We start from the raw sequence: 10,776 nt of genomic DNA, 5'->3' as shown, positions 1-10,776 counted from the left end.
CAGGATAAGTTTATCATGTTGAGGTGCATCTTGGGTGTTGTAGTTTTCCTAAATCAATTTGAAGACAATTGATCTGGATTTTGTTGTGAGGATTAAACGTATTAAAAATAAAATAACAGAAACATGACAAAGTCCCTTCAGACGGCCTCGGGCTGAAGGCCGAAGGTCTGATGAAAGCGCTCCTGCTGATTGTGCAAGTGTGCGTGTGTGTGTGTGTGTGTCGCTCTAAAACCAACAGACGGATCTATTAAAAGCCGCGTGGGTCAGTCACCTCCTCCACGCCGCCGCGGTGTGTGCGCCGCCTGTGGACTCACACAGCAAATATGGATTTGTGTGTCATCACGACGTGGAAACGATTCTGTACACGAGTCCTCAGGTTCTCAGATTCAATGTCAACATTTCATCAAACGCACAGTGCAAAACACATCCTTAGGAGTTAATTCACACTTTAAACTGACGTGTAACATTTAATAACATTTTCTCCTGTCGATTAGAAATAAATGAACTGATCAGAAACACGAGTGAATATCGTAGTTCTTTTATAGTTCAGATAATTACACGACTTGTGCGTTAAAAAAAAGACATAAATCAGATCAATACGTTCTGATCGTTACTGTCTGAGCCATTTCTTATTAGAACATCATCAATATATCTATACATTTATGCATCGATCAATAATCAGAAAAAATAAACTCCACAGCTTCGCCCGTCAGCCGTCTCCCACAATGCATCTGTGCCCTGTTTGCCGGGGTCAGTCGTCCACGACGCTCTTCTGGGTTGCGTACATCCTCCCGATGGACACCTGCAGGGACGGAGACAAAGACACTTTTAAGTCTCTGCTCCACCACCAGAGGGCGCACTCCCTCCACAGAGAAACAGTAAGGGGGGGGGGGGGGTCTGAACCAATCAGCTTGCAGGAGGCTCGGCCCTCAAAGGGGAACAACCAGGAAAAACAACATCTGATGGAGAGCTCTGGATTTCCCTGACAGACAAATGTACCAGGTCCATTTCTAGATGTGGTCCAGATCCACGATGAATTAATAATGAGCTCCTTTCATGGTCGGCTGTCCAGCCCTGATACCGAGTTACACATGGAAGGTCACGTCAGACCAGAGGTTTGACCTCAATCAACCAGGGACTCGACTTCTCCTCCACCGGACCGGACCGGACTCCGTCTCCAGACTTTCCACTCGTCACTCTGGCTTTGAAGAGGACTCAACGGGGACCAACTCCTCCACACAGATCGCGTCCCCTTGTTTCCTGTGGAGGTCTGTGATGTCTTTGTGTCCACAGAACATCTCTCATCTGAGGTTCTACGTGGCCGCTCGCCGTGGGACGGACAGACTCGCTGCCTTGCTCAAGGACGCCGGGGCGGTGGAAGTGGTTCCGAAGGACGGAGTCTCCGCATCTCACACGTCCTGCGGCTTCCTGTCCTGCTAATCCCGCCAATTAAATCACTCGCTTTTGTTCTCCCACTCAGACCCCCCTCAGTTCCCCCGTTTGTCCCTGCTGAGTGTGTGTGTGTGTGTGTGTGTGTGTGTCTGCGCCTCAATGACAAACTGCACCATCAAATCCTAATAAAGTTTTTTCTCTCGGTTCTTCCTGAACTATCAGTAAATGTGAGAAACAGGACGGAGCTTCCAGGGTGGAGCAGTTCAGCTCGTTTGACTGCTTCTGAAGCCTAAATGAATCCTGAGGACAATACGGATTATTCTGATCTTCAGAATAAAACCTGATCTCAAATTAATCATATTGATGAATTGGAGATTTTAAATAATTTACTGATGTTCTGTGATTTTTCAGATACACAAATCAACAGTTCTTCATCACCTGAACAGAAGACGACGGGAACAAAGTGGTCTTCAGAACATGCTGCTCCCTCTCCTCTGTGCTTTTACTTTGAAGGGTTAACTCAATCAGCAACAGACAATCTCGTTGTCTCGGAGAACAATTCTGACATGAAGACACACTTCAATCCGATACTACGGCGGGTATGACCTTTGAACACACACACACACACACACACACACACACACACATGTTCTTACCACAGCATCTGTCTAAGTGTGTGTGTGTGTCTGTGTGTGTGTGTGTGTGAGAGCGCCAGTCTTCTTTAAACAGGACCAATGGGACGTCTTCGTTTACAACCCCCTCTTTCTGCTACAGTATCTGTAACCTTGGGAATGTCCGTCATTAGGTCCCACCCCCGGCCTTAACGAGCCCGTCTGCAGCATCGCCTCGCTGATTGGACACAAATGAATCACGACCAATCAGCCGTCGGGCTCGACATCTGGCATCGGCCAACGCGGAAACACACACACACACAAAAAGTCAAAGAAACTGTGTGTGTGTGTGAGAGAGATAGTGAATCATTGTTGCATCAGTAATACAAACTAACCGTTTGTTTTTGTGCTGTAGAGGTCAAAGTTCTACATTTGACCTTGAGGTTGAAAGGACCACCCACTGGTTCCACACAAGAATAGTGGTCAGGAGTAGATGTTAGGAGGTCATATTTTTGAGGATTCCACCGCTGTGTGTCAGGTCACATGGGAGGTCACATGGTACAGCAAGAAGGTCTGCCACTCCGCACAGCAGCAATGGCTTGTACGTAGCCCCGCCCCTTTGTGTCACAGCGCCTTACCAAGGAAACACTTTGACCCTGGTAACACTTTGTAACGTTTTGACCACACGGAGGAGAGTCGACCCAGATGGAAACGCACTACGCTTCCTGTACAGAGCTCCCTCATTGAACGCAGCAGACGCACACACACACACACACACACACACACACAGTCGGGACTCACAACAAACTAATGCAAATACAATTATTGTTAAATGTGTCAGGTAAAGCATGCAGGTAATGTGATAACGACAAGAGGACAAAGGAGAATAATCCCTGTGTGTTCTGGGGAGAAGTGCGTTATATAAAGAGAAGGTGCATTAGCCTGTGTGTGTGTGTGTGTGTGTGTGTGTGTGTGATGCGATCCACGAGTCGGCGTGGGCGAAACGCAGAGGAGACGACGCGCCGTAAATAAACCGTATAAAACTACGGGTATGGCGGCTGGAATGAGTCACGCTGCGGTGGGAGTTTGGGATAAAAATGAGATGCAGCAGGATCGGTTTGTTTTATTGAAACAAAAAAACAGCTTCTTCATTTTCTGTATTCGTGGGCCGCTCAGCATGAACCTTAATCATCATCATTTTTGGCAAAGTAATTATATTTATTGATCCTCCCTATTTCCCTCTGACGACCGTCTCCTGTCACCCAAATTAGATCATTCAAGTGTGTGTGTCTCACCTGTCTCTTTATCAAAGCCAGTGTCTGCTGTCCCTCCACCACCAGTCTCTCCACAGCTCTCGGATCCTCCAATGCCCCGTTGGCCCTGAAGGCATCACGCACCCGCCGCAGTGCATAGGTCCTGCAAAAAGAAAAAAAAAGGTTATGGAAAAAAAATAATAAAAAGGACAAATACGTTCAATGGAGACACAAAGAAAAACAAGGTTTATTAAAAATAACCCCTGTGCGCTGAGATCTTAAATCACTGACAGATAAAATCAGTTGTTTATCACTGAGGTCCATCTGAATGTAAAGAGGGGAGGGACAATATTCTAAATGTTAAACTAATATAGATGATTTTAGGAGTATTAAATACAATGAAAGCTTGAATTAAGAGGTAAAAAACGTAATTCTATTTGAAGACACAACCTCATAGGAGGTTCACTTCAACCGTGTTTCCACCTCATTTATTTGTACCTCCCTTAAACACAGCGAGATTAGAGTAGTTTTAAAAAGGTCTAATTCAAAGTTTAGGATCTCAGTGTGAACGGAACCAGAACCAAACTCACTTACTTTTGGCTTCAAACCTGAACACAAAAAAATGAATTTAAAGTTAAAGCTCAGTAAAAGTCCGAGTGAGGCCCGATAGGAGCCGACCAATCAGGTCAAAGGTCAACGACGCTCTGAAGAGCAGAAAGAGTGAAGAACAAACTGCTGCGTCACAAAAACCCCAACAGAATGAAGCACTTCCTCCGTTAATTAATTAAAATAATCACACTTTTATTGGTATTCCCAAGAATGTGGCTAAACCTGTCGCAATATCAGTAAAATACTCTTCATAAACGTCTATGCAATTCCTTCATCCCTCTTCCTCATCATCATCATCTACTACTTCCTTCATTCCTCTTCCTCATCATCTACTTCCTTCCTTCCTTCATCCCTCTTCCTCATCATCTACTTCCTTCCTTCATTCCTCTTCCTCATCATCTACTTCCTTCCTTCCTTCATCCCTCTTCCTCATCATCTACTTCCTTCCTTCCTTCATCCCTCTTCCTCATCTACTACCTTCCTTCCTTCATACCTCTTCCTCATCTACTTCCTTCCTTCCTTCATACCTCTTCCTCATCTACTACCTTCCTTCCTTCATACCTCTTCCTCATCTACTTCCTTCCTTCCTTCATACCTCTTCCTCATCTACTTCCTTCCTTCCTTCATCCCTCTTCCTCATCTACTACCTTCCTTCCTTCATACCTCTTCCTCATCTACTTCCTTCCTTCCTTCATCCCTCTTCCTCATCATCTACTTCCTTCATTCCTCTTTCTCTGCATCATCATCGTCTTCTTCTACTCATGAATTACTTTCTTCCTCAACCCATCAAACTACAAATCATCTTTACGCAGAATACTTTTTGAATAAATATGCTACCAACATCCAGCGCAACTAATACAACATACGACTACTGTTAACATAGACAGCCACTAAAAATTAAGTATCTGAGTATTTATTCCCATGCAGTGTTTTATAAGCATCGAGAAGCAGTTATGACACTGACATGAGTCCCATGTAAACACTGCACACTGAGCCGTTAGCCGCTCCATTAGCATCTTTTCCCGCCGCTGACAGCCGCTGTAAGCAGGCCGAGAGGTTTGTTCGTACTGGTTGGATTTCCTCTCTCACCTGTAGTTGTACGAGGGGAACTTCTTGCTCTCCGTCAGCATCATTCTGTACAGAGAAATGACCTGCGATCGCACGGCGGCCGCCATGTTGTTGCTATGCTTACGACGCTGCTACTCGACCGTGCAACAGCCCCTTGCAGGAGGCCCCCTCAGTGACGCCAGTGACGTCTACCGAGCGCCTGATCAAAAATAGCTAAATATATAATTTTGTCATCTACCTGCATTACTTATTTAGTATCAAATCCACATTGAAACAATGTATGTTTGTGAAAGTACTCCAAAAGTTCAGTTCGGTAAATTTGGAATACAATGTACATTTTGGCGCGAGCACAGGCGCGTCCCCGCAGACTTTGCAGACCAGCGACAGAAGGTGAGTTAGCTTTGCTCATGTTAATCTCTTATTAAGTCTACAAACAACGTACAACACACGTATGACGCTTTTCTATAAATTGGCTATATTATCAGGTTGTAGCGGCTGACTTGGGACTAAATCGCGGCAGCATGTCGGCCTAACACCGGGCTTTTATTACCCTCTAAACTATCCTGTTGTGGGTTAGCAGGTTAGCTACAATGCTACAAACGCCAGTGACAGGACTGTCGCTTCAATGAAAGCCTCTTTCTAAGAGCCTTATAAAGAGATAAACTGCACGCGCACCCGATGACACATCAGGGTTGACACTGTCCCTATGTCCCTTTAAATGTCCCTGGCCCTATGAATGTCTCTTTAAATGACCATGTGGCTTTGAATGTCCCTGTAAGCAGCGTACTGGTGTTGAGGACAGTCTCTGACTTTTGACCTCTGGGGCCTTTTGAGTCCTTTTGGTCCAGCAAAGTGAAACACAATGAAGCAAACTAGAAATACACATGAGTACATTGTGCGTGTGTGTGTGTGTCTGTGTGCGTGCTCTTTAGCCGTGGATGTGTGAAAGGTCAGAGACACTTCCTGTGTGTTGATGTCCTGCTGTCTTTTAGTGTAAAGGTCAATGGCAGCGCCGTGTGTGCGTGAAGTAGAAGACGTGATGCGTCATTCTGCCTTTTATTTTGTCCTTGTTGATTAATCTGCGTGTTACTTGTTTAATTACCAGAATCGTTCTGATCCCATTAGTCGAGCAGAGTGACGGATGATCCATACAAGATTCCTTTAGTCCGTCTCAGCTGTCAATCACGTCAGTGTAGCCTCGCTGTCACGCACACGCATGCACACGTGTTTACGTGAGAGTTGTTGACAACTGAGAAGGTGAAATATTTCAAGGAACAGACGGGAAATACCTTTTCATTTATACACAGCAACAGATTTACATTTGTTTAGCTATTCAGATTGGAGATTAGAGATTTAATAATCTTGTGTTTTTCTTCCTCTGTGGAAGTGCTCGTCTCCTCCGGTCTCGCCGGGGTCCAAACCGGTGGAGGTGCAACTCTCAGGTCCTCAGAAGGCTTCAGGAACTTGCGTGTGAGTTGTAAAGTATAATTTAGATCTACTGGAGTTTGTCTCCATGAAGACACCTTCTGGATTACTTTCTATCGATCTTTGTTTGGGACACTTTTGTCTCTCCAGCTGGAACAGATGTTGCAAAAGTATTAATAAAAGTATTGTTAGGGTTACTTCAAGGGAACAAGAGGCTCCTTTCAAATAACAGCCAACACTGAAGATAGAACCAAGGGAAACTGTGTGTGTGTGTGTGTGTGTGTGTGCGTGTGTGCGTGTGTGTGTGTGTGCACAGTATATTTTAGCTCTCCATCGTCTCTCTAACATGTTTTTGTGCTGCAGCCAGGATTTACACTCTACACACTCCCTGTCTCTCTCTCTCTCACAGACACTTATTATTATTTAGCTTCAATAATCATATCGCAGATTTAAACATCGGACAAACAAAAAAATAGGAGGAGCAGGGAGGAGGAGGAGGAGGAGGGAGGAGGGAGGAGGAGGAGGAGGGAGCAGGGAGGAGGAGGAGGGAGGAGGAGGGAGCAGGGAGGAGGAAGGAGGAGAAGGAGGAGGGAGGAGGAGGAGGTGAAGATGGATGTGAGGTCGTTTAAGGACACGCTGTTTTAAATAAACGCCAACGTATCAACCAATCAGATCACACTACAAGCCCCATAAATCCTGCTGCAGGACCACTCCCCTGATTCTGTCACACACACACACAGACACACACACACACACACGCGCACAGACATGCACACACACACACACACACAGACACACACATGCAGACACATGCATACATATACTGCAGCTGTCCAGATCTACAACTTCATACACTTAAAGACTTTTTGTCACACAACAATGCGTCTTTTTAACAGAATCTGTTAAAAAGACGCATTGTGTGTATATGTACGTGTGTGTGTGTGTGTGTGTGTGTGTGTGTGTGCATACATACGTTCTCTCTCTGCAGTGTGTAATTTATCACCTTTCTCTACCAGTGTGTCACTTTTTAGAATCGCTCTGTGTGTATTTGTGTGTTTGTTTGTCTCTACCTGTGTGCGCTTGTCTTTGTATGTGTCTCTGTATTTGTGTGCGTGTGTTCACCTGCGTCCTGCGTGATACCGTTACCATGGCAACCTCTTTGAAGTACCTCCCTCCGCCAGCAGGCGTCACGTCGTTTAGTTGTGCGTTGTTTTTGTTTTATTTGTGCGTCATTTAACCGGATGGTTTCCAGATACAAGTTGCAGGTTTTTTTAGTGTGAGAAATGTCCCATTTCCTACAGCGTCGGAGGAAGGCGTAGCGGCGAGCAGAGAACTCCTCCCTGCCCGTTCTGGTCTTTATCCTTCAGAGCCTCCCTCTGGGAAACAACGACTCCTCAGAGCAAGAATGCTTTTGTTTCCCCCCCCACGCTAGAGAGGGTCTGAGGGAGCAAGTTGTGACGCTAGTCATGTTATGGAGTGTAATGACCATTGTGGCCTGTAGGGGTCCCTGTCTGCTTCTCCTGCAGGTCACCTCCGTCTACTCCACTTTTATGTTCCAAAATGACCTTCACATCTCCCCTTACCCACAACCAGTTGTGTGTGTGTGTTTAGATGTTGTGTGGGGACATAAATCATATCACACGTTCACATTGTGGCGACACAACGGGAACAATAACGTAAATCATTACATTTAAGGTAAAACTTGGTTTTAGGTCCTAAGAAATAAATGCAGGCCAATGAAATGTCCCCATAGTGTGTGTGTGTGCATGTGTGTGAGTGTGTGTGTGTGTGTGTGAGAGCGTGTGTGTGTGTGTGCGTGTGTGCATGTGTGTGAGTGTGAGTGTGTGTGTTTGCATGTGTGCATGTGTGTGTGCGTTAGTGTGTGTGTGTGCATGTGTGTGTGTGTGTGAGTGTGTTTGCATGTGTGTGCGTGTGTGAGTGTGCGTGTGTGTGTGTGTGTGTGTGTGAGCGTGTGTGTGTGCGTGTGTGCATGTGTGTGAGTGTGAGTGTGTGTGTTTGCATGTGTGCGTGTGTGTGTGTGCATGTGTGTGAGTGTGTGTGTCTGTGTGTGTGTGTGTGTGTGTGTGTGTGTGTGTGTGAGAGAGAAACACACCTCAGTGTTTCTCTCTCGTATAATACGGCAGCAGCAGGTAAAAGCTTCACAGATTTAGGAACAATAATCCATTTTGCTGCATTGCTACTGCAATGCAACACCCGCTTTGTCTTGTTCAGGGATGCTCCCCCTGTGTGTGTCTGTGTGTGTGTGTGTGTGTGTACAAATATTTAATGGGGACACATGAAAGGGCGATTGTCTCGTCTCCTGTCAGAGGTTGAATGATGGAAAGAAGAGAGAAAGCAACGAGACATTTCTTCTTCTCATTTATCATCTTCTCCACCTCCTCTGACCTCCGCGGAGAAGTTGCTTCGTTCAGGTTTTTTCCTGCTCGTTTCGTCTCTCCACTTCCTGCTTAAACCATGAATGCGATGGCTGACGCGGCAGGTGGTGGAGACCAAACACACGGTTGAAAGAGAGAAAAGTGTACTATGAAGTATCAGAAGACACAAATATAAAGACTCATCATGATAATCCTTACCTGCTATAAGTAATCTGTTCACAGTAAGTCCATCTGTCTGTCAGAGAACAGACTCGTTCTAATGTCCGTCAGATGCAGACTTGAACGATAAACTAATATTCTAATTCGTCCCTTTAATGTCGCTCCAGCCTCATGGACCAATCAGCATGAGACTCCTCAACAACGCTGTGCCGTTGCTCCTCCCCCTCCTTCATGGCCCGCCCCTCCCCGTGCTCCATCGCGGCTGCCTGTCAACACTCTCACCCAATCGCGGCGCAGCATCGCGCAGACGCCTCAGCACGGATGGCCCCGCCCCTCAAGCCCTGATTGGTCGGGACTCGGTGGAGGTGTTGGGCCACACCTACAGCCGCGACGACTTCACCAACGTTGCGCCGAGCGTCTTGGCGAAGGTCGGCCGCAACCTCCACAACCAAACCCACCATCCCGTGTGGCTGATGAAGGAGCGGATCAAAGCCCACTTCTACAGGTACGCAGGTTCAGGACGCGCCGCCATCCTGTCCTCACAACGTCTGTTCAGTTCCCGCCTCCTCCGCTGCGATTGGTTAGTGCTCGTGTGCTGTGATTGGCTGGTACTCGGTGCCCTTTCTGAACTTTCGGTAAACATATTGCAGTTCAGCAGGTTATTGCAGTAACAGTATATGTTTTGGGGTCTGTCCTGTATTTAATTAAAATGATCCAAACAGGCAAAACAATAATTAATAATAATTAATTAAATGACAATGAAATCAAAAGAAAGTTCCAACACTCTTTTAACCACATTTAGTTGTACTTTAAACTCTAAACTTTAAACATTGTACTTTAAAAATGTTTGGACGTATTAATTGATCTCTGATACTATGTATGACTACAAATATTTTAATATTTTAACCCCCTTTTGTTGTTGAAATGATCCACGAAAGACGTTTAGCATGAAGTCAAAATGTTTAAAGTCAGGATGCAACTAACGTGAAATCTATATTATTTGATTTGTTGATTGTTTGTTTGTTTACTCTGCTCATGCGTCAATAACCACGTGTCCGTCCGACCCCCCCGCAGCGCTTACGTCGGTCGCTGGGGCAACCCTCTGTTCTCCGTCCATGACAACCTGAGCCCCGTGGTTACCGTGGAGCAGAACTTCGACAGGTCGGCGCCAACTACCAACTCTTCCCTTTGGGGCTCAGCTGTTCGTTTGTTGAATGCGTGAAGAGCAGCGTGAGGACGAGAAGCATCCACACAGATCTCCATGTTCTTCTGTGGTTTGATTGACAGCCTGCTGATCCCGCCCGACCATCCCAGCAGGAAGCGAGGAGACAACTACTACCTGAACAGGTGATGCTCGCTGATCACCGCCCACAATGCATCTCTTCTGTAGTGATGTCGTTTGACTCTGATTTCTGATGATTTAAATGTCTACAACTGTTAATTTTACCCCAAAGACACATTAACAGAGGTACTCTGATCATTTACTGCAGAGGTACCAATACTAAATACTGCTAAATAAAGAGTAGAGGCGTATTCTACTCTTCATTTTGTGGCAAGAAGCATTCTCAGCTAAAAAGCAGTTTCATATCTCATGCAGTAAAAGCACAGAAGTATTCTCACCTGAACTCAATAAAAACACATTAGTATTAGCAGCTTTATATAGTAAAAGTAATCTGATCTCAATACAGTAAAAGTATTTTCAGTTGCTCGCTTTAGATAAAATAAACTTTCTGGCTTTAAAATGAAAACATGTCGGGATTTTTAATCTAATTTAAGTGCATTTTCCAAAGATCGATTGATCCGATTGATCACTTGTTTTAGGAGAATGATGCTTCGCGCTCACACCTCCGCCCACCAGAGGGA

General features: G+C 45.5%; 2 protein-coding genes across 6 annotated transcripts in view; one reads left to right on the top strand and one right to left on the bottom strand.

The window, feature by feature from the left end:
* Positions 1-522: 522 nt before the first annotated feature.
* On the bottom strand, positions 523-5,205 carry lyrm4b (LYR motif containing 4). Its single transcript, XM_040169897.2, has 3 exons — positions 4,955-5,205; positions 3,299-3,419; positions 523-802 (listed from the first exon to the last, which is right to left on the bottom strand). The coding sequence occupies exons 1-3, from the start codon at positions 5,038-5,040 to the stop codon at positions 752-754; spliced, it is 258 nt and encodes an 85-aa protein (XP_040025831.1). The 5' UTR covers positions 5,041-5,205; the 3' UTR covers positions 523-751.
* A 2-nt stretch (positions 5,206-5,207) lies between these two features.
* The window catches only part of fars2 (phenylalanyl-tRNA synthetase 2, mitochondrial), a 26,260-nt gene continuing 20,691 nt past the window's right edge, over positions 5,208-10,776 (top strand). The window contains exons 1-7 of one of the 5 annotated variants that reach the window (XM_078096411.1): positions 5,297-5,323; positions 6,321-6,403; positions 8,859-8,975; positions 9,081-9,418; positions 9,988-10,074; positions 10,201-10,260; positions 10,735-10,776. The exon at positions 10,735-10,776 is cut by the window's right edge and continues 127 nt beyond it. In XM_078096411.1, coding sequence (XP_077952537.1) covers positions 9,099-9,418; positions 9,988-10,074; positions 10,201-10,260; positions 10,735-10,776 — 509 coding nt within the window. In that variant the 5' untranslated portion in view covers positions 5,297-5,323; positions 6,321-6,403; positions 8,859-8,975; positions 9,081-9,098. Of the gene's footprint in view, positions 5,324-6,320; positions 6,404-8,777; positions 8,976-9,080; positions 9,419-9,987; positions 10,075-10,200; positions 10,261-10,734 lie in introns of all 5 variants that reach the window. The other 4 variants (XM_078096412.1, XM_078096409.1, XM_078096413.1 and 1 more) reach the window with 4 other exon arrangements.

Source organism: Gasterosteus aculeatus, chromosome 21 (genome assembly GCF_964276395.1).
Source record: "Gasterosteus aculeatus chromosome 21, fGasAcu3.hap1.1, whole genome shotgun sequence".
Classification (NCBI taxonomy): domain Eukaryota; kingdom Metazoa; phylum Chordata; class Actinopteri; order Perciformes; family Gasterosteidae; genus Gasterosteus; species Gasterosteus aculeatus.
This window is presented reverse-complemented; position numbering and strand designations above follow the sequence as displayed.

What these genes read in the sequence shown, in the direction of transcription:
- lyrm4b (XM_040169897.2), bottom strand. Translation starts at nt 5,040, where the DNA reads ATGGCGGCCGCCGTGCGATCGCAGGTCATTTCTCTGTACAGAATGATG. An exon ending in TTCCCCTCGTACAACTACAG is followed by an intron (nt 3,420 to 4,954) that starts GTGAGAGAGGAA and finishes TTCTTTTTGCAG; the next exon opens with GACCTATGCACTGCGGCGGG. An exon ending in TGGCTTTGATAAAGAGACAG is followed by an intron (nt 803 to 3,298) that starts GTGAGACACACA and finishes CCGTCCCTGCAG; the next exon opens with GTGTCCATCGGGAGGATGTA.